The sequence below is a fragment of the Blennius ocellaris genome, assembly GCF_963422515.1.
Source record: "Blennius ocellaris genome assembly, chromosome: 4".
NCBI classification, from domain to species: Eukaryota; Metazoa; Chordata; class Actinopteri; order Blenniiformes; family Blenniidae; genus Blennius; species Blennius ocellaris.
The window spans coordinates 3841390-3868250 of NC_137653.1; the positions used below are offsets into that span (position 1 = coordinate 3841390).

General features: G+C 41.8%; 1 protein-coding gene across 2 annotated transcripts; it reads left to right on the forward strand.

Annotated features, from left to right (window-relative positions):
• Positions 1 to 26861, forward strand: slc38a3b (solute carrier family 38 member 3b). 2 transcript variants are annotated; one of them, XM_080495188.1, is made up of 17 exons: positions 1 to 241; positions 8501 to 8687; positions 9005 to 9025; positions 9195 to 9276; positions 9352 to 9467; positions 12000 to 12073; positions 12381 to 12473; positions 14340 to 14421; positions 17350 to 17432; positions 19022 to 19080; positions 19448 to 19615; positions 19771 to 19850; positions 19940 to 20040; positions 20785 to 20909; positions 21009 to 21153; positions 22081 to 22184; positions 23355 to 26861. In XM_080495188.1, exons 2-17 carry the CDS (start codon positions 8584 to 8586, stop codon positions 23457 to 23459), a joined length of 1542 nt encoding a protein of 513 aa, XP_080351314.1. In that variant the 5' UTR covers positions 1 to 241; positions 8501 to 8583; the 3' UTR covers positions 23460 to 26861. The 2 variants fall into 2 exon arrangements, with proteins under 2 accessions (XP_080351314.1, XP_080351315.1); XM_080495189.1 differs by lacking the exon at positions 9005 to 9025.

Genomic DNA, 26861 nt, shown 5'->3' on the forward strand with positions numbered 1-26861 from the left:
GCCGCGAGGAGAAGCGGTCCGAATGTGCGTAAACACCCGACGTACAAAGACATAGGCGCAATCTGCTGCACTGAAGAGAAAAATAATAAGAATAATAAAGAATTACACACGAGAAGGACAACAACATAGACCATCAGTTTTTTTCTTTCTTTTTGGTTTTTCTTTTTTGTGGCTTTGCTTTGTTTTGTTTTTTTTCACCAGTGGAATTAAACCCGAGAGCTTCGTGACAAACAACGTTTTGGTAAGACTGAACAAATCTCATACCTTTTAATGGCAAATCAACGGAGACGCGGTTATTTTGTGTTCAACTGCTTTCACTGTTGGTCATTAACGCACTGTGTAAATCTTTGCAGTAGGTTATGTTTGATTTCTTTCATCCAGTAAATTAGAAAGCGCAGAATGGACATTTCTGCAGTCTTTGTTGGCTCACACATGGCTCTGTCCGTCCCCCCACTATCCGGGGTGATCAATAAAGCAGGAACGCAGATTAATCCCCAGGCAGCGCCAGGTCCAGATGACACGACCATGTGGCCCCAGGAGTAAGTGACAGACGGTTGTCCATCTTTTCTTTGCCCCACACTCGAGTTGTCTTTATTCGTTTTATTTTGGGGGGGGCTTGAAAATAAATACTATTAACGCCAATGAAGCGTTAAAGTTGAAACAAAGCCCCCCTGCAACAGGTCGCGGGACGCCTACGTGACTACCAGTGACACATGAGCGCACGTGTGTGTGTGAGTGTGTGTGTGTGTGTGCACACCTCAGCGACCCTGTTTGGGATTTTTCAGGCAGAACTTGGCCATTTTCTAATGTTTCTGTATAAAGATCAGCCCAGAGGAAGAGTTTCCCCCCAGGTATCTCAGCCCCGCGCCTTCGGAAGACGAAGCTCGGCGTTTGTGCGCCACATGGCACCGCGAGAGCGCACAGACGCGTTTCCCTCCACCCCCCAAAAAAAATCTACCAAAAAAACCCACCCAAAGCTCAGCTGAACGGTTAAAAGAGGGCTGCGACTTTTTAACATTTCATCCCGCCGATACGGCGATAAAGCGTCCAGTGTGCGTCGGTTCGTGAGGGAATAAACCGCAGCAGCAGCCCTTTAAAGCGCGTCGCCTTTTGTTATTGTGGACTAAATATACCCATGTGGAGGAAGAGCGCGTTGTGTGGGACGTTAATGCTGCACATTAGTCCACTTTCTCTCTTAAGTTCAGCACACATGCTCTGTTGGCCTGTCATTACTGTGTGCTTTGGGGGAAAAAAAAATAAAAACAACAAATGGGGAATTTAGTTTTGCGACTATGTGACTGAAAACTTTTCTTTACGCTGCGTTTCTGTCTTCCATACTGTTAATTTCGTTGTGATTTTTCTTCCCAGTCGGCTGACAGGCATGAGGATGCTGAGGGTTGGGAATATTCCCATCATGGCTCTTAGCAACATGCCCAGTGTTTACATGTGTGTTGAAGACTGTTGGTCCACTTCTTTCAATGTGACTATTTCTGTGCACCAGCTGTTGAAATTATATAAAAGAAGGTGCCTAAGCCCCTAAGTCTCTTAAATCTTACCTTTTGAATGTCCATAAAAAGACCTGTGTTGCAGGGGGACCTACTTACAACAGGGGAAGGAATCAATAATCATTCAGAGGGATCTGGGTGGGGAGTTCAGAGGACACCTGTCTGTGTGTTCAAGGTGGAGAGTGGGCTGTATGTTTTGACTTTGGTCCCTGTCTAAACACGGGGGCTTCATGGCGGTGGAGAGGGAGCAGATAAACGTCACTGCGGTCAGTCACCTCATCCTGTAGGAGGGGGGGGGGGGTCAAGCTGTTGGAGAGTTTGAACAGGAGCCGGACAGACAGGTGTGCAGTGTGGTGTTTTATCTGCATGGGACTCGGCCAGCTGCACTCATCTGTCACACTGTGAATATCTGCGTTTGAGTCAGCTCAAGTGTAACGTGTCACCACTCCAGAGGTTATTATTATCTTTGTTAATAGGTACGTCGTCTGTACGTTGGGCCTGACAGTCACGTGTGCTACAGTCTATTTATACTAATGTCATTAGAAAGTCATTGTTATTTGGTGACACAAGGGATTGACGTGAAATTTAAATGTACTGATTTTTTGTGTGGTCGAAGGGCAGATTTTAAAGTTTATCTCATGAGATTTTTTCTTCTTCCTCTAATGGACAATCTGTACCAAAATATGTGCACGCAAGCCAATGTATGCCGGCTGAAAATGTCCCATGTGGGCCATATGTACAATCACAGACAATAAATAACCAGATACTTGGCATCGTCGTGAACAACTTGTACTATCAGACCAAGTTTAAAGCGGCCTAAACTATCAAATACAATGAAAACAAAGCCAGAATATAACATGCAAAGTTAGGGTCAGCATCACTTCCCCGTTGTGGTTCATAATCAACACGTTCACTGGCGGAAGCAGGCAGACGTATTCAGGTGAGGAGAAAGAAAAAAAAACCCTCTCATCACCAAACATCGTCACAAGCAGAGCGTGTGACCAGTTGGAAAACATGGCGGAGTGTTGACGACACTCAAATATTTCCCTCTGGAGGCCAAAACAGACCAGGAAAGGAGAGTTTATTATGTTTGCCAAGGTGGTTAAAACAACTCCCACAATTCTTAATATTCTGCCAGATAAAAATAACAGAGAGTTGTGACGATGGATCAGAACACAAACAGGCCAATGCAATCAAAACAACACAATGAAAGTCGCCAAGAGTCTCCTGAGGGCCGTGAAAAAGTACAAATTGAACACTGCACAGATGAGTGTGATTGTCAACGCAATGGAACTGTTCCCAAGTCACACCTGACTGCCAACAGCACCTCCCTTTGTTCTTTATACAAGTGTGTGTTGCACCGGGGTTTCAGCTGACAAGAAATAAAAGTGGCAGATACAGTGACGAACACGCCACTGCTGAAGCCACATTGTTGAAAATGGTGCTGTTGTAACATTTGTTCCGAATGAAAGATGCAGATTCCTAAAAAAAAAAAAGTTCTCTCATTGTTGCAGTAGAAAGAGGAGGTCATCTTCTTTGTGCGTTTCCTTTTAATAATATTTTAATGAAAATAATGCTGATTTTAACACATAATTCTCCTCATCAGCTGTGTTGCTGCTATATATGGTGTTAAATGAGGTATTTATTTGACTTTCTTCTTTTTTCTACATAATCTTTTCTACATAATCTTGATGAAACAGCCTAATTTTCCATTTTGAACTTGAAAACTTTATTCAAATAGTTCATTAGCTTGTTGTCACAAATAATTGTAACGATAACTGTTTGAATGGATGAAATAATCAGGTTGTTTTAGCTGTTTGCTCATGTAGTGTAAGAAAAAAAAAATTACTTACAAAAAAACCTCAAGATTTATTGTCGTTTGCTCCGTGTTGTGCAGATGTTTCTTGTGGTTTGTGTTTCCTCGTGTGTGTATTCTAATTAGATCAGGATGCGTCAGTCATTAGCCTCCGAACAGCTCACATCCGTACGTTTTTGCGGTTTCCCAAACTAATGACCCGCTGGATCAGAACCAACTTGTAACTTGATGAAGATGTGCAGCAGAATGCTCTGGACCAATTCACACAAATGCGTGTTGCACAGCTGCGGCGCTTAAATCTGATTGTGAGTCATAAGATAATGTCGAGAAGATCACTGGAGTCAGTCGGAAGAGAGAGAGAGAAAAAAAATGCAATTCCTTCTTCATTGGTTTTAAGTGCATTTGAGAAGTCCAGCTGATGTCCCACCTGCCGCCGGGACACTGGCTGGTAGTGACATTATCAGGTTGTTGCATGTCGCTCTGCAAATCATCACTGAGATGACAGCTGAGCTTTATATTGTCATCTCAATCCTCGCGTGAACCCAGACTGCTGCCGTCTCCCTGTAAAGGAGCATATTCGATTATATCTTGATTCGGTTTGCGCTCTAGTAGTGCTGCTTCCTTTCCACGGCTCTTTTTTTTTTTTTTTTTAACAGTCTGCGTGAAAAGGGAGCCGGATGATAAAGAGACATGCTGGGTTGATGTTTTATCAGCTCTTCTGGTGTATTGTACTGGATATCAACTCCAAATTTGCTTCACAGCCATAATGCAGATAGAGTTGTGTTCAACCTGCAACCTCACCGCTTCCATTTCTTCAAATTAGTACTTTTATGGCTTTGATACCTAAGAGTAAATCTCATCAGCATCAGTCAGCCAATGAGGGAACAGTGCGCTTGATCCACAATCTAATTATATTTGAAACTGGCTGTCTAATGTTACAGAGAGTTGCACATGGACGTAGCGGTTAGCAGATTTCCGGTTCACGTCTGGGTTGAAAAGGTTTCGATACCAAACCCCAACAATATGTAGCTTTGGCGAAGTAGTTACTCAAAGGTGTTAGTTTGAGTCTTTCTTTCTGTCTGTGCTTGTCGTCTGATGGACTGACGACCCATCTTGCTTTAACCAGTCGGGATCTGCTCCAGCAGGGGGCGGTGTATCACGAATGAATAGCGTTGCTATTTAAAAATGCGCTGTTATGAAATATCAAAACAATAGTAACCACAATATGGAGATATTCACACGTCTCGCTCACACCGGTGTTCGAAACATCAGTATGAAAGCATATTAATTCCATTATTCCAATAGTTGTTCGCTGTTGTGCTGATGTAAAAGAGTCATGTGTTGGACTTTTAATGAGTAAAACTTACTGGGTATCAGTAAAATTTAGTTTAGTTTTTTTTAAATTAAAAATCTGTATTTAATAATGGATTTTCTGAATATTTTCTTACATTTTCATTATGATTTTTTCAAAATTGCACCACCAAAACCCGGTTGAAAGACCTTCGATATATCAGTGGAATGCAAGAGGTTACTGTCGCATTTGAACGTCGCATATCTCGGCTGAAAATATTTGGAGAATGTATTGTAGGAAAAATAACAGTCCGGTGAGCTGATAGTGGGAGAAACAATGGCCGCTGTGCTATCGAGCTGATTTTTTTTCTTTCTTTCGAGAAATCTGTAAAACATCCGATTTCAGGGTGAAATTCAGGGCGTTCATTTGTCTTCTTCCTTAAAGAGAATTGAAGTTTCCTCCGCAGTAAATGTATTTTGAGTTTCATTTCATAGCACACGAGTGGTGTGAGTATTTCAGGTGCTGGCTGATAGCACGGGACACGAGTTTGTTTCCTCTGTCCTCAGCAGGCACGTGGATCTGGACGAGCTGGTGCTGCCAGGCACTCTTGGCTGCACCTCGTGCCACATGGGCATTTTCTCATTCACATGTGCTTGTCAAAGGCTCCCCACTGTCTCCTCGCTTTTCCCTTTTCCTATTGTGTTTTAAGTGCCAGCCAATCACAGGAATAGAGAGGAACGCGTTCTGAAGAATGCTGTTTCTACATGTAAAATAATTAATTGTCCTTATTGAGTGTTTGGGACTGACAGAATTATAAAAAAAAATAATAATAATCCTCTTGCTTCACCATTTCTGTAAGTTCACTAACTCCAACTGGGACTTTCACATGGCTCCATCACGACTCGATTTCTTACATAACAGAGCTCGCCGAGCCTCCAGGAGTGTAAGGAGGCCGTCCTGCTGTTCAGGAGAACAGGATATGCTCACGGGGTATTTTTTCCCCTGACGGAGATCTGTATTCAGTATCATTCAACAGTCGAGCAATTTACATAGCACAAATCCACACGAGGATTACTTTACAGCTTTTAAAGGGGGGGAAAAAATTCTCATGAATACTCATACTATTTAAAAAAGAAAATCTCACATTTTGTGAATTGAATAAGTTAATCTACACTTTACTTATGATATGTTCCTGTTTCAGTATAGGAATAGTGAACAGAGCACATTGAATCGGAACATTTTCAGAATGTAATGAGTACTAAAAGTACAAAAAGGGTCTTAATAACATATATATAAAATAATATATTTGGCTCCGACAGTTAAAGCTCCTGCTCTCGGTCATGTACGCATCTTTTGCAAACCTGCGAACCTAATCCAAGCGAAGGACCCGCGTCATGACCGTCATATAAGGCAACAACTTGCAGCGTGGCGTTTCTGCGTCGTGGAGTCGCTTTAAAGCGCGAGTCAATGTTCTTGGACACACGTGGAGTTAAACTGTCTGGCCTTCCTTCCTGCGTGTCACCAGATGAAATTACACTGCAGAAATAGTACCGGCAACGTTTCCATAAGAATATTTTAAACAGAAACCCAATCCCAGATATCTCCATTACCCGTCATGTCAGATATTTAGACATTGACTTTTTGTCGTTTGTGTCACCGCGGCAGATGTGCGTGCACAACGCTAGAACATTCCGTGGTCATGTTTCTTAGACTGTAGTAGGAGGTCTTATGTTCGTATTAAGACTTCAAGGAGGAGCCGTAGTCAAGAATTGATGTGGTCTTGTTGGTTAATGTGACACTTAATGTATTATCATCTGATAATATATTTTTGAAACCCGTCAATCTGTAACTTCCCAGTAATTATCAAGAGGAAACTACGGATCGTCCTCAGAGAACTTGTTCTTTTCATATCCAGTACTTAGAATATCATTGTCCACATATGTGGAACTTTGTCACTACCTCTAAAGTAGTTTTCCACTTTTTTTGTAGTCTTACTTATTGTTTGAGTGTTGAGTGAATTCTTTATTTGCGCCAGCACCAGGAGCCGTCTGCTGTATTTACAGTAAACACAGGTATCCATTGCTTTACAGCCTTGTGAGTGATCATTTTCACAGCAGTGAAGCACAGCACTCACATCCTTGATGAGGTTTTTTTTCTGCATTTTTTTTCCAGTTTTCAACATTTCATCAACCAGTATTCATAATCAAGATCAATAATGACATAACTGTGTGAAAAATGTCAGTCTCTCAGTCCCATTTCTGTGGAGACGATCACTCTCGCGTCTTTTACGTCTGAGGCTACGTTAAAGGGCGCGTTAGCTCTGTGCAAATAAAAGCCATTTGTGGTTAGACGAGTGAAAGGTCTCATAGGGGTTAGGGCACTCTTTTGTCCTCGGTTACAGATTTCTACAGACATTTATCAATTTATCCGACCATTGTGTGCGAGAACCATGCAGGGCCACGCGTTTTTTCATCTCCATTAGATGTGTTTCCTCGCTGCGCTGGTATGAGTGACACTCCTCAGTCACACAGTATGAATAGCCGTGACATTGATCCTCTGGCAGAGGAGACGCTCTGAAGACAATCGAGCTGCTGTACATCGATGACAGCGGAAGCTGCCAACAGCACGCCATTGTCCGTCTGAGTTCTCACTCTGAAACAGTGAAGGACATCCATTTGTTTCCCCGGTGGTCATGTGATACCGTAGCTAAGTTATTACTAATCTCTGATACATACTTTCCCATTCGATATATCTTTTTTTTTTTTTTTTTTACCTTTCTGACTGATTGTGATTACTGCAAACCCCACATTCACCGACTGAAAGTATGTATAATTAAAGTGTTTAAGTAATAACCGTTTTACGATCTGCTTTCTCTGTAATTTGAGGCATGTTGTTGTGAGTAATTTGCCCTTTTGTTTGATCATATTATGTGTTCATGCATCAGAAAAGGCACTGCCAGTGTAATCTCTGCAGAAGCTCTGGGAATCCTGTGGTTTTACAACACACACACACACAAAAAAGAACAAACATCAGTCAAAGTGACTCAAACAGACTTTGACCTTTGTGCGAGAGGTTCGGCCTTGTTTGCTTTTCTCTGTGCTGATGATCTGCAATGAATATATATATATATATATTTTAAGTTTGAGTTTGAGTTATTTACATTTATGCAACCTTGGGGTTCAATGAATGGTCGTGTTGGCTCATTTCTTCTAACCAAGCCTGTGTTTGAAGAAAACCTGGGTTGCTGCTGCATGTTTGCAGTACCAACAACGGAAAATTTCATGAAAACATTATGAAATGTGTGCAAAAAAAACTAGCCTCCCGCAGGGTCGCAGGGCACTGGAGGTAAACCCAGCTGACTATGGGTGGATTCAGGGTAAACGCCAGTCCTTTTACAAGGCAAAAATCAAAGAGACAAGACAGTCACACACATTTTCATTTACTCCTTTGGGCAAGTTTTGAGGCAAGAATTCGCTCACTCGACTTACACAGAGTGGTTTGGTTTGATTGATGGTTACCATGACAATGTAAGACAACACCACAGAGTGTATCAGGTTGCTAATTGCGTGATGTCGTGGTTAGCAATCCCGCCGTTTGAGTCCAGCTGCATGTGAGGGTTTTCTCGGGTTTCAGCCGGAAAAACCAATTTCAGATGACTTGGTGATCTAAAGTTGGTGTTAAATGTGTGTGATTGTTTCTCTGCCTTCGCCCAAAGTCACCCGGGACGTCACCACCAGCAGCTGGATAAAGCGGTGTGAACAACAAATAAAGGACGGAAGAAATTTCTTGGCTTATTTTATTTTCCTATCCTGAAATCAAAAGAGAAATGCTTTTTACTGTTTTTCGTCTGTATGATGGTGACGGTTGTTTTCTTCCCGTCTGTTCCAGATCGTTGAGGTTTTAAGTCGCCCAGAAGGATCAAACCTCAGTCGACACCGGCCAACGCAAAGTGATCCGTCGAAACCTGCACGATGGAGCCCTCTCAGTCCGAGACCAACATCTTAGCCAACGGTAAAAGTCATGACCTCGTTGATGAGGCGGGTGTACCCATGAAGACCTTATTCGAGGAGGATCAGTGAGTAGTCTAACTTCATACATGCACAAATGAATGGATGAACAGTGGCTTTACCCTGAAAGCTTAACACAGCATGTATCAAGCTCTTGTTACTCTCTGCAGTTATACTTATGTGAAAACCACATCCTCAGTTATTTAAGTTTGAACTACTTTGGGAAAAAAAAAAAAAAGCTTAAAAACATAGGTTTGGACTAGATCAGGTCAACAGGTGTGGTGTACCACATACAGTATGACTTACTTCCTGCATAATATTTGCTCTTTTAAATGCATGTTCACCTTGTTTTTGTGCTCCTCGCAACGGGTGGATCCTTACACAGAAATGGCACTCAAACAGTCAGGTATGTTTGTTGACATTTGTGCTGAGGGTTATATGCTGGGTTTTTTTTGTGTTTATATCTGCTACACATGAATTGAGCATGCGATATAATGTACATAGTACAAATTTGCACATTTTAAGACGGTGAATTGGAGAAACATCCTTTTAACAGCCATGTTACTGCTCTCTAGATTTGACGATCCTGATGGAGGACTGGAGAATGAAGAATTCCTGCCCAGTGCTGATGGAAAAAAGCCGATACGTTTCACAGATGTAAGTGATCATTTAACAGCACCATGTATGATGTTGCTATTTGGTATTTAACATATGCTGTTGTTTTATTTATAGTTTGAAGGGAAGACGTCTTTTGGCATGTCAGTCTTCAACCTGGGCAACGCTATTATGGGCAGTGGAATCCTGGGATTGGCTTATGCCATGGCCAACACCGGCATACTGCTTTTCTTGTGAGTAAATAAGGGCACGCCAATCAGAAAGCGATTCATTCTCATGTTGCATAACTGCATGCGTTGAATAGCTTCTATTCAAGAATCCGTCTACATTTTGGGAAACAGACTTCCTGGTGTTGACTTTCCTGGGCAGAGTTCGAGGAGAAGGTTACCACTCCCGTTTCATCCGCTAAATACAGCTGCAGCTGGTTTTGTACAGTTTAGCATTTAGACGGGTTCATAATGGGAACGTCTCGGCCGGCTGAAGAAAACAGCATGTACCGACCAGCATTGATCAATAACACTAATGAGTAATTCTTGGAAGCGGCTCGTTGTGGGTGTGTTCCCAGGGAAGCCACCAAGACCCCAGGATGTCATTTCACCTCGCAAAGCAAAAACACCTGTAAAGCATTAAACTTTGACACACATTTCCTAATGAGTCCACGCATGAGGTTTTGGTCGATGAATAAAACATATCTGGACAAGCTGTTTGACTTAGTTTATGCTTTACGATAAACCAGTTCGCTCCATATTTGTACTGAACCATTCATACGTATCTTCTACTACACACAAGGATCTGATCTAATAAAGGTTTGGGCTTATAAATAGGCACAGACTTGGCATTGGTTGCACACACGCAGAAGCCGATGTACTGACAAGGATGCAATTGAACATGCTTTGTAAAGGGTCTTAGTAAATGAGGCCTCGGTTGGCAGACAGCAAAGCACACCACAGACAGGTCACCAGTTAGTCCCGGGGCAAACACACAGAGATAAGGACAACCTCACACGTTTACAATCTCACACACGAGCAATTTCATGCACCATTTAAACGGGAACAGAAAATCAGACACCCCAAGAAAACCAACAGTCGCATTGTGAATGCAACGCGGGGGAACTGCTTCATTGATGGACTTCCGTACAAACTGGCGTGCCACAGAATTTTGTACAATATATTTAACACGATAAGCCCTCTCTATTCATATCCCTTCTCTTAGTCTTTCATCCTCACTCCCAGTGTCACATATAGGCCCCAGAAAGGCCACAGCTCAGAATAACTGAACCCACAGATCCTTTACAAGGAATCTGTGACCGTCTCCATGCAGACTGTTACGTCGAGATTCCTCGTAATGGTCTCTATGCAGACTTCTGCTGTCCGACCATGGCCCAGGTGGTCTCGGTTATACCGTCTGTGTTTATGTAGCTGCCGAGAGCACAAGTGGGAGACGAGAATAATGGCCGGCTCTGTTGTTCGTCTCTACTGTAAATCCAAGAACTTGAGTTTTTAAGCTCCCATGATGACGGAAGCTGCAGAAAATATCTTAGGAAATTCCCCCCCCCTTTACTTTCACTGGGTCAGCAAGCAGTAGGTGGGAGTGACATGGTGCAGATGAGAGAATGCGGGCATAGAGATTTGACTCTTTACACAGATACAAAATGAGGTGACACGGCGACAACCTGATGGAAGCCACCAGCTTATACAAAGGAGTGTGGATCCTAACGAGCATCATGTGAGATATATCGACACATCAGGACACATCAGGACACATCAGGAGAGGATGAGTTCAGATGGATCTCGACAAGGAAAAGCAAGGATTCAAACAAAAATGTCAACGTGAGACATGAATCAAACCACAGACCTGTATACTGTTGGTTAAAAGCTTTTCGAGACTAATATTGAAGAGAAGGGATGAAGGATCTGGTATAGCCACAGAAAAAACTAGTTAAAATCTGACGTGTCAGACGAAAAGAGACCAGATGAGACTTGGAAATGATAACTGAGTGTCAAAAATCATACTCCATGTTATGTGAACCGTTATCTTGTCATGTACATCTGCACATCTTTTATTCTTCCCTTCTCTTCCTTCCTGACTGTTATGTGTCATTGCAGCGTTTGACACGTGTTTAATCCTGTTTTGTGTTAAGACTCTGATCTTATGCAAGATATATAGTCAACATTACCGCCTAAATCGGGACCCATTCGCAATGTAAATAGATACTGTGAGGCCTTGCGCTCATAACTATTTTCTAGGATTGGTAAGTGGATGTCAAAGTTTGATCTTGTTTGGAGACATTGAGCGGCGGTAATGAGTTTACGATTTACATCTAACTACAATAAGTATGTTTGGAGGCTGAATCTATTCACCACCAACAATAAATTAAAAAAAAATGTGTGTTTCATAAAGGAACCTGTTATCTCAACTTTCTTTTTTCTTGTTTCATGATTTGTTTTAATCGTTGGTTTCATGTTGCCTTTTTATGTGATGCATAGCTTAAGTTTCAAGATGCCAAAACAATGATTCAAATCCAGCCAGTTAAGAGCTGCTTCTGCCTGAACGTCTCACGCTGAACACACGAATCATGTCAGATGAAACCGGAAATCTGTTCCCAGTACATCATGACCTTACTATAATTGGTTTAAAGTATAGAAGTGGTGTGGGAGGATTGTAATCCCTGACGATATATGGAATGGCAGGGAGTACTGGATGAGGCGAACACGGATGGATGCATAACAAGACAGAATTGTGCGACTTTCTCTGGTGTGTCACAGGTTCCTTCTGACTGCGGTAGCAGCTTTGTCATCGTACTCTATTCATCTGCTGCTCAAATCCTCTGGCATTGTGGGTAAGCCTTGTGTCCCGTCTCTTCCTTTTAGCGAAGAAATATCTCTATAATTACAATTAAATTGTTTATTTTACAGGAAGTTCTGCAATCAGATTTGTGTCTGATTACATGAGGAACATTTATTGAATTTGTTTTGTAATATCGTGCGGCATAGTTTAAAATGTCTTTTTAAACGTTTTCACGTCTTCTTATTGCAGATATACAGCATCTTTTTATTTTTTTATTTTTTTATTGGTTTTTATTGTTTTACCTACAGGGCCATTTCTGGAAATGAGGTTGAATGGTATTGTTTGTAATCCGTTTACAGGAATTCGAGCTTATGAGCAGCTGGGGTTCAGGGCCTTCGGCACTCCTGGAAAAATGGCTGCTGGGATCGCAATCACCCTGCAGAACATCGGAGGTGAGGAGCCACTGTGGCTTTGTGAATAAGCGCTCACAGCTGAGTTCAAATGTCATTTCTCTCAGAATATGAATTACTTCACTTCGCCTGCCGGTGCTGATTTAGCTTTTGTTTTTAGTTGTAGATATAGAATTGGAGGAAGTATTGAAAGTAAAATATAAGAGAGCAAAATCATCTTTGAGCGCTGTGCTGAAAACATTGAAGAGAGTTTGTCCTGTTCACTTAATATCATGTGTCTTATTGGCCAAGGATTTGTATAGACCCATGATTATTCCATTATTAGTGAAATTATATAGCGCAACCAGTGAAATCAGTATTGTTAAAAATGGAATGCATCATTTCTCATGGAGCATTTGGCAGCTCAGGCAGTTCTAATCACTCCAAATGAATTTGAGTTGACTTATTTACATACTGGTGTTACTTTTAGCTCACTGATGTCACGAACGCTTGGTTTTTAACACAGGATCAGCACTGGGGGCACTCATCTGAATAACACATGTGAATGCACACAGTGTGCACAGCTGGATGAACCAGACCACATATGAAAGCATCGAAGCTTACGTCGTGATTAGAGCTCATCCGTTTGGAAGCGCAGTCTGACCACATACTGAGCGGTCCCCATAATGCCACCGGTTCCCGAACAAGCCTCACGCAAAGCTACAGGTGTTGGCAGTCATGTCACTGGGCAACACACCTCTTTGGTGTCTTTTAAATGCATCAGATCCATGGCAGTGATGCTCTGGGTTCTTTTGGTTTTATATGAAGCCTTATATAAACTTGTGTTGGTGTCACACCAGGACTCATGTAGACAGTACGAGGAATGACTGCCTCACTGCAGACCCATTGTAGGTATCGCTTCTCGGCCTTTTGGCTAAGATCAAGTGTAGTATCTGTTCTTATCAGTTTAATATCTGATACGTCCCCTACCCGGGGACCATATATTAAATTGATTTTTGGAACAGGGAGTTGGAATAGGGGCTTGCTCCGTCCACTCCACGCATCGACCTGGTATTGCAGTACCTCCAGGAGCGGTGCACCCCCTCTACTGTTCAATGGAAACATCAGTTAAGAAAAGTCTGCTGTCAAGGTTTCTTGAATCAATTTGGATGAACCAACAAATTCAGTTCTGTGAGAAATCACTATAAATATAATGAAGTAGATATAAATTATATAAATAAAATGCATGTACGAGAGGAACACTGCAATTCATAAATGCTGTTTGATTTCTATAAAGAAGTGTTAATATACAAACAGTAAAATAGGAGCGATAAGAAGTGGTGTGAACTCTGTGCAATTGGTTCAGTGCTGAATGTGTTATCAGTCTGTGACTCCCTTCAGCTGCTCAGGAGTCTGATGGCAGTGGGGAAGAAGGTGTTTTTTTAGTCTGACTGCATTTCACATTTCTGTACTTGCGGCACGGAGGCAGAAGTGTGAGCACTCCGTGCCAGAGGTGTGTGGTGGTCTTTGTGGACTCTTCGTAGAGAGCAGCGAAAAAACAGAAACCAAACAGTGGCATTGCATGAGTGAGCTGAGAGCATGACTGTCCGCATCAGTACTTTAGCTTAGATGGTTACTCATCACTGGAGTGGAGAAACTGTGCAATTCTGGCGGTGAAATATTGGAAAGTCCCTTTTAAAATCATGTCTGAGTGACATTTAATCAATAATCAACTGTCATTAGGAATGTGCCACACTTTCTTTTTTTCTTTATTTTGGAACTCCGTTGAACACAGGATGCTACATATCAATGGGTTCATAGTTTCAGATAAACGTTATCATAAACATGGCGTGGTAACTGCTCTCTTGACGTCGTCTTGCACGTCTGGCTCTACCACTTCACGTTCCCCTCTGCCTTGTGTTTCCACAGCCATGTCCAGCTACCTCTACATTGTCAAGTCTGAACTGCCGCTGGTTATTCAAGCTTTCCTGAAAGTTGGGCCTGATTCCGAGTGAGTATCGTCATCCTGTGTACTTAACAACACGCATAGCGCCGTGCGCTCCAGCGCTGACAGAAAACAGGTGACTCTCGGCCGTGGTAGACACTGTGTACAGGGTCACGGGGGCTTGACAGACAATGTGGGCAGCGAATGTTGCACTTGGCAACGCGTATTGATTCGGTCAGTCAGGGGGGTGTGATGAGACTGGAGGCTTGGAATTGGCTGAGCGACACCGTGGGGGGGGGGCGGAGTGAGTGTCCATGATTGAGCGTCTGTCAGTTACATACGCACACAGCATAAACCCTCCACTGGAGAGCAAGCACTGTTCACGTCACGACACAGACACTCTGCATAAGGATACGGAGGCCTGAAGTGGATTCCAGCTGCCTCTTCAAATCTAAAAACAAACCTTGTGCGCAAAAGGGATTGCGGCGACTGCAACTGTACACTTCTCCACTGTTCGCCATGGAGATGTGCCTCCGGGCGGTTATCTCCAGGGCCGACGCTCCTTGATAAACATTACGCAAAACTGTTAAACACGCACAAAGGCGACCGTCAAAGCACGCGGCCTGGTCTCCTTCTCTATCATCTTGCTGTTGTCTCGTTTAATATTTGCTTTCCCATTTTCATGTCATGCCCTTTGAAGCAATCTCTTGATGCACTCTGAGGCGCATTCAACTGATGCCGTTAAGATACACTGATGTCACACAGTACCACCAGGGAGGCGCTGTTTTCCCCAACCGAATCAAACGTTTAAGACCCACCGAGCCAGTCGAGTATTAAGTTCAGACAGAGAAAGTCTGACGAGACGTTCATTGGGCTCTGAAGTGTCCACCTGTGGAGTACGCTCTCCTAAAATCATGACTTTTTAATCTTTTTAAACTTCTGTTACTTTAAGATCAGAATGTCATGCTAAATTAAAATTGATTTATGGAATATAATGCAATATACTTGTGCACACACGCACACACACACAAATGACAGCAGCAGGTGGTGTGACACGGAGTGCCAAATTCCAAGGCTGAGCATAAGGACGGGTCAACTCAGGGCCAACTTTCAACAACCAAGACACACACTGTTCATTTCCACACGACTCCCCTCCAGCCAGTCAAATCCTCAAATCCATGGCGTCACTAGAACTGAGAGAATGAGGGGCGAGCGTCCGGGAGGGAGGGAGGGGTTTATTTATGACTGCTTCCTCTCTAAATAGACTGTAATAAGTGTGCGGTGGATGAACGGACAAGGTGCTGTAACTGAAGTAGTTTCTTAGACTACATGGAGACATATTTGAATTACATGGTCATTTTTGGTAATGTGGGTGTTGCTGCGTAAATACACGGCGAGATCGTTAATAATAACTTGAACGTATGGTATAAGAGTTAAATGACGAGTTTATTTTTGGTCTCGGACTAACATTTGTTATGTCTTCAACTTTTTATATTCCCTCGTGTCCAGTTTTATTATGTACTATTTTCACTTGTATTTGTTTATTTTTGTGATGCAGTATTACATTTCAAGGTTACGGTCTTTATATATTCTTAAAGTAAATTATAATTTATTTGTATGTAAACCCCTTTGAGCTGCACTGATGTGAGAATAGTGCTTAACAAACAAAGTCCTTATTCAAGATATATTATATCACAAGGCAAAAAGAAGTACCTGCAGCACAGTTTTGGAAACAAGATGCCAGATCATATTCAGAGACTTCTTCAAGACTTGAACTTGATTTTTAACAACTTGACCCGGCATCGGTTTGAACTTGAACCTTGGCTCGACTTGATTAGTCTCGAGTGTGAAAGCCGATCGTCTGATATGACCTACTGACCAGAAGGGCAAAGATGAAAGGGCCCGTGCTTTGTGTGACTTCCTCTGCTTTCAAGGGACCACCATCAACACACACACACACACACACACACACACACACACACACACACACACACACACACACACACACACACACACACACACACACTCCTTGACACCCGCACCGTCCCGCACTGCGAGCCTCACAAATCACTGTGTTCCCGTCTGACAGCTGATCCCGCTGGCTGTGTTTCATTCGGGGTTAAGAATAACAGACTTAGCAGCCTAAAAAGGGGCTGCAGGGCACAAAGACCTCTCCGCAACACAGGCTTTAGGAGACAATTAGCCTTTAATGGTTTGAAAATAATTTCCTTAAGCTGCGTGTATCGAGTATTAAAACCTGCTGCTACTGATGTCAGGGTTATAGGGTATATTTAAAAGACAATAAACAAGCTATTTAACCTCCCACCATCTGTGTTCATGCTATATTACGGCATGGCGTCATTGTACACAACAGTGTTTTCTGTGATGTGCAGCAGTCAGATTCTTGGCAAAGGACCCTCTTGACACCAACGTGCCCACGTGGGTTAAGAACACACACACATGCAGGTGATGTGACATACTCCCTGTGTGAGGGAGGGATGTTTTATGGGGGGTCTTTCACAGCTTATTTACGAGAGACCATATATACAAAGAAGGATCCCTGCAGAAAGTCTGTCAGGACAAGAGGGGGTATTTATTATTAGGCATGTTCTCACATGAAACGTGAACAAACGTGATAAGACATGCTCCAAACTGCCGCTGCTTATCCTCCTTTAAGTATCGTTTTGACTCCAGCATGTCCTCATTTTCTGCAAGCGTAGACGACAGTCTCATAAATCAGGAGTTATGCAAAAGTCTATTCCTTCTGTGGAAAGAAACATAAGCAGACACGTTTTTTTTTTTTTTTTTTTTTAAGACGGGGAGGACAGAGAATTGGCAGCGGATCACACAGACAACACAGTTTCACTCAATATGAAAACCGGTCTTGTTTCCACCCTCCATGATCTGCTCTATTTTTGTCTCCCGTCGCCCTCTTGTGTTTCCGTGGTTTGTTGGAAATATTGAGCTCACCAAAGCAAATGTCTCTCCGAACAGTTTGTGGTACGTGAATGGAAACTACCTGGTCATCATGGTCTCGGCCAGCATCATCCTGCCCCTCGCTTTAATGAAACAACTCGGTGAGTTATACCGGTGAAACGACATTTCATCCCAGGCATTCCTGTCGACGTGAAATTGACTGATGTTTGCATGTGTAGAGGTGTAGAGGTGCCAGGAGTCTTGTGTCACAATGTGGATTATCATTTGAGGGCCGCACGGCGGTGGAGATGGGCCGTCAGGAGTTTTGTTTCAGGTCAGACGTTCGCAGGTTGTAAGTCGAAGCCCACTGGGGGTCCCTGAGCGAGAACGTCGCGAGGCCCCCCACCATCTCCACTGTGGCAGCTCACTGGTTCTAGCATGCGTAGGTGAGGTTAATCCTGAATGGGATGGGTACAAATGCGGAGAAGGAATTTCCCCGAGAGGATTGGTGACGGAGCGCTTTGCCCCCGCCCCACAGCAAGAATGTACACGTTGCGCGTGGCTTTTCTCTGGATACCAGTAGGTGTGAACACGAGCGTCCGTCTGACTTTGCCCTCTGATGAACTGCTGACCTTTCCAGGATGTTCTCGTCAGCCGGGTTCGCTTCAGCGCCTCGTGAGCCCGAAGTGGATAAACAGATGGATTTTTTTTTTTTTTTTTTTGCACGACTTGGAAGTCTAGTGGATTTAATAATAATCAAAATAATGTTTTTTTTTTTCTCTTTTTAAATGTGCACCTTCTTCTTTCACTTTGATCTAAAACTGGTATTCCTTAAGAATCAGCCTGTTACTGGTTGATCTTTGAAACATTAAGTGTTACTTTGGCTCATCACGTGCTGCTATTATCAGATCCTTTAGTTTATTGTACTTTACTGTATTTTGACTTTTGTAAACAACATTTTTTTCCCTCCAAAGAGTTTCTATGTCTTAAGACCTATCAAAAATAAATAAATAAAAAATTCCTTTGACTTTAAGCCAAGTTACATAACCAACAATTACAACCAAGTCAACCAATTAGTGTGCTTTAATCCCACCACTGGCAGCGGAACCAGCAGGTGCTCAAGTTAGATGTCATTTTCCCAGAGGAAATCAGAGCCTCCGTTCCAGTTTAATCTCTTCATTATACGACAGTAAATATGTTGTTTCTGCTCCCACCGTGTTGTGAGGTCATTCTGTTTAAGCAAATCCTTGCAACACCTCCATTTATAGCCTCAAAGGAAAGTACATGCGCGTCTACGCCAGCCTGCATAGTTAATAGTTGTTTTAGAGAACCTCATAGCTTCTGAAGCGGTCTTAAACTTTTTTGTTGTTGTTGTTGTTTTTGACGACACTGTTGTACATTTGGTTTGACTGTAGGTTATTACTTGCTTTAATATTGTGAGAGGCTACTGAGGAAACTAAAATATCTAGTAAGTCATAATAGTCTTATTTTGCCAACAACATTAAATTGTTGGACGTTTTCCAATAAAACCTTCTTGAAATCCAGCGAGACACAAGTTTTGTTCAATAATTTTTAATAGCTTTAGAAGTAGCTCTGATTGTAACTAATTTTTTTATTATGTATTAATGGACTAAAGCATTTTTTTTTTTTTTTATTACTTCTCGAAAATCACTAAAATGGAAAAGAAAATTGCATTATCCTTCATTAAGACTCAAAAAGTGCCCTACATGACGTGTCTTTTGGTTTCCAGGTTACCTCGGCTACACCAGCGGCTTCTCCCTCAGCTGCATGGTCTTCTTCCTCACTGCTGTAAGTTCACACGGTGGCACGTCGTTACAGCGACTCTTCACACAGAGCCTTTATTTATTCTGGCATGTCGTCTTGGCACGCACGTCGCCCACTTTCCCGGCCTTGTCTCTTTCCCACCCCGGGTCTCTATTTTCAGCGGAATGTGGTTATGTTTGATAAGGCGAATATAGGAGCTACTTAAACACATCAAAGCCTGCGAGGAAAAAACCGAAGTACTTAAGAGGCTGAGTCGCCCTAATCTTGTCTGAGGGCTCCTTGTGTCCTGACACATGTCTCCATCCTTACATCTCACCTTTTATTACATGCAGGGTTTATTTTTTTTTGTTTTTTGTTGTTTTTTTCTACACACACACACATCTTTCTGCAGGTGAGTTATAAGAAGTTTCAAATCCCCTGCCCCTTTGAGGAGTTTTCGGCCAACGGTACCCACGGCAGTCTGAACGTCTCCGACCACAGTCACGAGTTCAACCACAGCCTGGTCCACGAGCAGGACGACTCCCACTGCAGCCCGCGTCTGTTCACCATCAACTCGCAGGTAGGCAGCCGGATTCAGAGTAATAAATATATAAATGACAGACTTCCTCATCTTGATTTTCCGATCCGACGTCGACGCGCTTTGTTTTGGAAACGCAGCCCCCCACTCCTAGTAATAATAGAAAGTCATGTGCTTGTGCGCATCTCTCTCCTCAGACCGCCTACACCATCCCCATCTTGGCGTTCGCTTTTGTCTGCCACCCGGAGGTCCTGCCCATTTACACCGAGCTCCGCAAGTGAGTCACCCCTCGGCTGCCGGCGATGTTTGAATGACACGTGGGTGCAAAATGTGACGGCGGCGTAACCGTCAGTGCTCTGTTTGCAGTCCGACCAAGAAGAAGATGCAGAAGGTGTCCAATCTCTCCATATTTGTGATGTACACCATGTACTTTCTGGCGGCCCTCTTCGGATACTTGACCTTTTATGGTGAGAGCCGTTGTCCGTGCCACCGCCTCCCCTGTTTACGTTTTCACTGCCGGGGGCGTGAGTGCAAATGTCCTAATTACATATTCAAAACTGCGACGTAGGCTTCTCGTTGTTGAAATGATAAAGGAGGAGGAGAGAAGCCTGCTGTGCTCGCTTTGGTTGAAGGCGAATAGATAAAGGAAACTTTAAAAAAAAAATGTTTAGCTGTTCCGTATGACCTCTTTCTGGGTTGATTTCACTCTCGGAACATTTTTCAGTGATGAAATGATTCGCAGTTGTCATAGTTGCGGTTTATTATTATTTTTCCTGTAATGTGGTTGAAAACAGTTATTAAACTTTGCACAGTAATAACTTTTTATTTTGTTATAGAGACCAAACTCCCTCTTGTGCAGACCGTTTGTCATAACGTGTGGTACACTGTTCACGCGCTATATTAACGTACTACAGGGGCTTGAACTGAGGAATGGTTTGAAGTCTTTGGATTTCTATTTTTTTGTTGCCTCTAACACGCGATTCTTAGGCTGATTGGAGTCTCTAAATTGGCCGAAGGTTTGTCTGTGATGGACTAACCTGGTCAGGTGCAACGTCTCCCGGCACCATGACCGTCGTCTGGATAAAGCACGTGTAAAGGATAAATGGATGTTTATGAATAAACAAATAGATACTAGGTGTGTGTGTGTTTATGACTGGTCTGTTTACACATATTAATCATGTTTTTTTTTGTTTTTTTTAATTCCCCCGCAGACAAAGTGGAGCCTGAACTGCTGCACACTTATGCCCGGATCGATCCTTATGACACTTTGATCCTGTGTGTGCGAGTGGCCGTCCTCACTGCTGTCACACTGACTGTGCCCATTGTGTTGTTCCCTGTACGTTCAAACCTTCCTCCTTTCTCGCTATCAAATGCCACTGTTTTTGTCATTACGATTTGCTAACCATTTCCCCCTGAATCGAATGCACTCCTGCAGGTGCGACGAGCCATCCTGCACATGCTCTTCCCCACAAAGTCTTTCAACTGGATCCGCCACGTCGCCATCGCAGTCGTTCTGCTCACTTTGATCAACATGCTGGTGATATTCGCCCCCAATATCCTGGGCATCTTCGGCTTCATTGGTTAGTACTGTGGTTCTCATGGGAACGTTGAGAATTGGGCAAGTTCCCACACGCCCGGAAGCAACTGGAGATAAAGATTTCGGTTCCTTATTCCGTCGGCAAATTGAGTCCGCGTGCTTCGGGAAGACGGCTACTTGTATCAGAAAAGCATTAAAAAGCAAAACTAAAAAAAGCGTGTTTGCTCGGGGATGGACTGACAGCTCGAGTCAATATTGTCGCCACACTCTGTCCTCAGCTTGGTGGCCACGTTCCAGGGGTCAGAGGTCAGAGTAGAAAATGTTTATGCTAAAGGAGCACCAAGGGCATCTTCAAAGCCGCTTCAAAGGTTCCTGCTTCGACAAACATGCGGCTGCATTTATGTACACGTGTGTGTGTGTGTGTGTGAGCACATACCAGGCTTCCTTAAACACACATACAAGCACTGAAACATGAAGAACTGTGACGACACAAACTCTTTTGTGGCAAAATAAACAAAAGGAAAAAAGAATTTAAAACCAAAGGAGGAAACAGATCTGTGGATGACGCAACATCCAGCAGGATCATGACTTATCATTTTCCGTTTACTTATTTAATATTTTAACGTCTTTACTTCTGATGTATTTCTCTGTGTGTCTTCTGTACCATATAATAACGTGTCATGATTTCAAGATAACGAAACGCCCCGAGGAGGTTTTGCTGTGCTTGATAAAAGACTTTGAGTCTCGACTTGGGATTAATCTGCACTTCATTTGGAATTTGAAGATAATTTAATGTTGATTGCTAACCGACCACGGTTTGATTAATCTTTTACTGGATATCATCAAATTATCCATTTCTTCTCATATCTGTTTGCTTTTTGTGGTGAAGTTAAAGGGGATTCTCATGAAGGGACAACAATGAAGGGACGTGTCGGTTCCTGACCTCTCTCCCCCACGTTTCTTCCTTCAGGTGCCACGTCGGCGCCCTGCCTCATCTTCATCTTCCCCGCTGTCTTCTACATCCGCATCGTTCCCAAAGAGCGCGAACCCATGAACTCTACCCCGAAGATACTGGTGAGGCTTTTAAATATGTGTCCCGCTGTCAGGGTGGGATTCACGTGCTGCTTTTCCCAGCATGCCTTCTGTCTTGTTTGTTTTCGGGGGAAAAAACTGTGGTTTAAAAGGGAAGCCAGTGAAACTGGTTTAATCAACGACAAGTGTTTAAAGAACTGAATCAATGTCAAGGTAATGAAGATAATTAAATGACACAGATATCGTCTATATTATTGAGGTCTTTGGTCGCCACACTATGTGTGCTGAGGAAGATAAATAAGATAAGATAAGATAAGATAAGATAAGATAAGATAAGATAAGCCTTTATTGATCTCACAATGGAGAAATGTACTTGTTACATTCTGCTCTTCAGGACACTCAGTAGTAGGAAAGACAAGAAATGTGCAAACAGTTAGGTAAGAATAGAGGAATCTTATATACAATGACTATCAAGAACCCTAAGGACCAAAAATATTTACATTAAGAGTAATAATAAGTAGATAAAAAAAAATAGGACTAAAAATAAGATAAAAATCACAAACTATAATAAAGTATAATAAGTTCTAAGAGGAGCAAAATATACAGTAAGATGAAATACAAGGAAAATTATGATGGGGGGACGGCAAAGTGTAGAATAAAGTACAATAAACATACTATAGTAAAAAATAATATCAGTGTTGGCAGTGCTCATTTGATTTAAACGTACATCGTAGTTTTCCACTGAACATTTGGGGTTCAGTGTTTTGCTGAAGGGAGAAACGAGACAACCGCCGACACTCACACCTCGGGGAGATTCAGGGTCAGATGGATAAAATAACAAGTTAAAAGGCTATAAATGTGAAACCATATGTGTAACAGCAGGCGGATAAGTTCAGGGATCCACGACAAATGCCTCCAAGCTTCGTATTCATGTGAAAAATCTCTTCTTTGGTTGAAGACTCCACTTCAGTCCCAAAATTTTGAGCTGTATTGCAGTATTTCAGTGAGTTTCCACGAGAGTTGGCCGGCCCCATTAAACTACTGTAGTTTATTTCTTATCGCTGTAAACAAAAGATTTCATCTGCGAGATAAAAAGGGGGGGAACTAAACACTCCTGCATGTAATCTTGAAATGCATTTATTGTAATAATTTAGCGATAGAACCATTTTTTTTGTTGTTTTTTTAAAAACTTCTGCTCTTCTTCCTTCTCAGGCTGCCTGTTTTGCTGCTCTGGGTGTCTCCTTCATGGTGATGAGCCTCAGCTTCATATTTATAGACTGGACATCAGGGAACAGCCGTGCTGCCGGAGGCCACTAGATGGTGTTGGAGTGTGTGTGTGTGTGTGTGTTTGTGTGTGTGAGGCCTGAGTAGAAGGAGTGGGCTGAAAACCCAGTCTTTGTAAAGGGAGTCGTGGAAACACCCGACAGGGCTGCGGCTCACGACGCTGCCACAGTATGGTATGATGAGGAATCACGCTGGTGTCGGTGAAAATGAAAGTCACTTTTTCCACAACAAGCATATGTCCGATTTAACGCAGAGCCGTGATAATGTAAGTTTATTCATATAATCAGGAACGGAACAGGGTCTCTTCTATTGATGCCATCTCTCAAATGGTACTTTACACACAAACAATTGCAGCTGGTACTGTACAGAGAAAAGATCAAAAAAATAAATACATAAATAAATAAAAATAAAAATCGTGTGATTGCCTTCTGGGCTGAGGACAGAAAGACAGTATATAACAAGATAACTTTAAAGCTATTTTTTAAAAACTACTTAAACAGGAGAAAAGCAGGTGATTTTATCATGAACCAGCAACGGTTGAAACTTTTCATCGTCACGTAATGTGAGAAGTGGAAGTGCTTTTCGGCCTCCGACTGCAGGAGAGTTTTTTTGTTTCTCATGCATGAATAAGCAAAGTTTCTTCACGAGCCCCCGGTGCCTTTTAGTATTTAGAACAGCACACAAGTATACAGTACAAAAACGAAAACAAAAAAAAACTCGAGTATATATTTATTTAACTCGCTTCTATATCTGTGTTTTTAATTTCAAATGGACTATATTTAACTACTGTATATGATGAAGGTAATGATTACAATACATTGTCTATGGTATTGTGTAGTTTGCAGTATGCAAGTGTTACAGACTGACAATATTTTATATGCTTGGTAAAATGCAAAGAGCTTGATTTGAAGATTTGATGCTACTTGTTAGGAAAACATTTAACACGCACACGCACACAGTTATTTAAGTTTAGTTTTTAAAGGAGCTCTTGATTCCTCCGTCAAAGATTACAGAAATAATATGTTCACGTTGGACAATAAAATCAAAACACTTCATTAGCGATGATTGATGCTTAAACGGAGTGAATATTTTAACTGAAACTGCAAAAGGTTTTAAAGCTTCGGATAAAATCAATAGTGCACCGTTTTAACAGCTGGTTTGTTTTTGCAAATCACTTTAAGCTTTAAAGTGTTTAAAGAGTTTTAACTTATTCAGCACAAGATGTTTTTTTTTTAAAAGACGCCAGAAATATAGTGAGCAGCAGCCAAAATGGACGATTTAGGAAGAAAAATTACATATAATCACTGAGTCTGAGTTAGATTACAACTAATCCAAACGTTTAAGTGATTCACTTTTTTTTTTTTATGAGTCAGTGAAGAGAGCCCGCTCTAAAAGCTTTCATTTTACAGATCTTATCAGATCTCATGGAAGAGAAATTAACCAAACAAAAGTCGCTCACTGCAGGAATAAAAACTGTAACTTAGAGTTTTGCTTCTCACTCTGTCTCAGTTATTATGAAGTGGCTTATGTGGGTTTTTCCTTCCCGTGTAGTTTCAGGTACTTCACTGTACGTGTCACAAATTACTCAACCGTGTCCCGGTATCCAAATACAAACCAGCAGTGTCTAATTTTAGTTTTTTTCCACTTTCACTCACATCTTCTTCTAAATCCAGTCTCCGACTAACTCGTGGTTATTTTTGAACCTGCTCTGTAAGCTTTCATTTGCAACGCTACCAAATACGATGGAAGAGACATGAAAAAAACTAAACAAAACATAAGACATATTCAAGGTTGCTTCTAGTTTAAAAGTGCCACGCTTGATGGAATAAAAAAAAAACCCAAAACAAAAAAAAAAAAAACAACAAAACTTGCTGCTGTGATTGTCGAATGTTGAGTCCATCCAAACGGCCATATTACCCCGATATTTGCCAATGAATGTGTGAATTGAGTGTAATGATATAAATGCTTTTAGATGTACTGTAGTATCCCGGGTTCTGAAGGTCCGTTTTATGGACAAAACAAGTATGTGGACAACATGATCTGGATTATGTTTTATTTACATTTTAATGAAGAAATTATTTTAACCAATGCCCCCCCCCCCAAGACGAGCCCCTAATGGTCTGTTGGTTTTATGAATATATTATTTTAACAATGTCTTGTGCTTTTTCGTGATTTTGCCATATTTGTTTTGCCTTACTGGATTGTAGTGTTTAGTTGGGTCTTGTTTTTGCATGACGTTTTGCTCCGGTCGACCCCGTAGTCAGTATAATAACCTGCACAGAACCTTTTTTTTTTTTTTTCTTTTTTCTTTCCCTCCCTCACTGTCATGTATAGATAGTATTTGTAAATCTGTACCCCTGACACGTTATAGTGAAGTGTTTTGAAGTCCCAGTCTGTGCCGTCGTCGTGTTTTTATGAAGCGCTGCTACAATTTTATGTCAGTAAAAAAAAAAGAAAATAAAATAAATCAAATCCTACATAGTTTTAATAGTGACACAAGGGGTTTTCACACCCACAACCGCACAGACAAACTGCATAAGCGTTTGTTTTAATTTAATTTAATTTTTTTTTTTTTTTTTTTTTACAGTATTTCATTGTTCCTTTCTGGTGGCAAATTGAAACTACGCAGGGAGTTGGTGGTTGAATCCCGGTCGGGGGAAAAGATAAACTTAACGCCTCAGGAGCAAGTTGCAATGACTTCCTTTGGCAATTTCAGTTGCTTTCATTACATCAGAGGATGGATATGAAGCGTTAACTTGCAATAAAAAGACAAAAAAACAAACACAATTGCCATATTTACCCAAAGAAAGTTTTATTATATCACAATTCTCAGGCTTTGGTAGAATTTAAGTGCTCAAGTGGTTCACTTACTTTATAAACATATATGTTAAGAGAGAAAACGTTTAGTAGCTCCGATCATGACCACTGCATTTCACAGATAATGAACAACGACTGAAGGAAGATAAAGTCCCGAGTATCAGGCTGCTTTCATGTACTTGAAGTGGTTGTTGTTGTTGTTGTTGTTGTTGTTCAGCTTGAACCCAGTGTTTCTTCACTTCAAGGGATCGTGACAAAAATAACAACCGACAACCTACCGCTTGGAAACGCCTTCAGTTTTTAAACAGTTACCGCCGTTTTATTACCAAACGTATGAAACCAAGTAAGACGTTGACCTGTACCCGAATGAATATCTGTGATGCTTTATTATAGCTGTTGTTCAAGATGTTGATCTGTGGGAATAACATGACTATAAATAAATAACAAGGTCGATGGAATTTTTTTTCTTTTTGGTAATTAAGACGTGACTTTATATAAATAATGTATATAAATGTATACCTTTTATATTCACGATGCATATTTACAATATAGCCTGTAAAGTGTAAATAGCACGGACAGTTTTAGTTTGGCAATAAAATAATTGTAGATGTTTTTAAA

Bases quoted from the DNA above. Each gene is read 5' to 3' on its own strand.
- slc38a3b (XM_080495188.1), top strand. From the start codon at position 8,584: ATGGAGCCCTCTCAGTCCGAGACCAACATCTTAGCCAACGGTAAAAGT. The intron at 9,277-9,351 runs GTAAGTGATCAT...TTTTATTTATAG, and splicing joins AGCCGATACGTTTCACAGAT to TTTGAAGGGAAGACGTCTTT. The intron at 19,081-19,447 runs GTAAGTTCACAC...ATCTTTCTGCAG, and splicing joins TGGTCTTCTTCCTCACTGCT to GTGAGTTATAAGAAGTTTCA.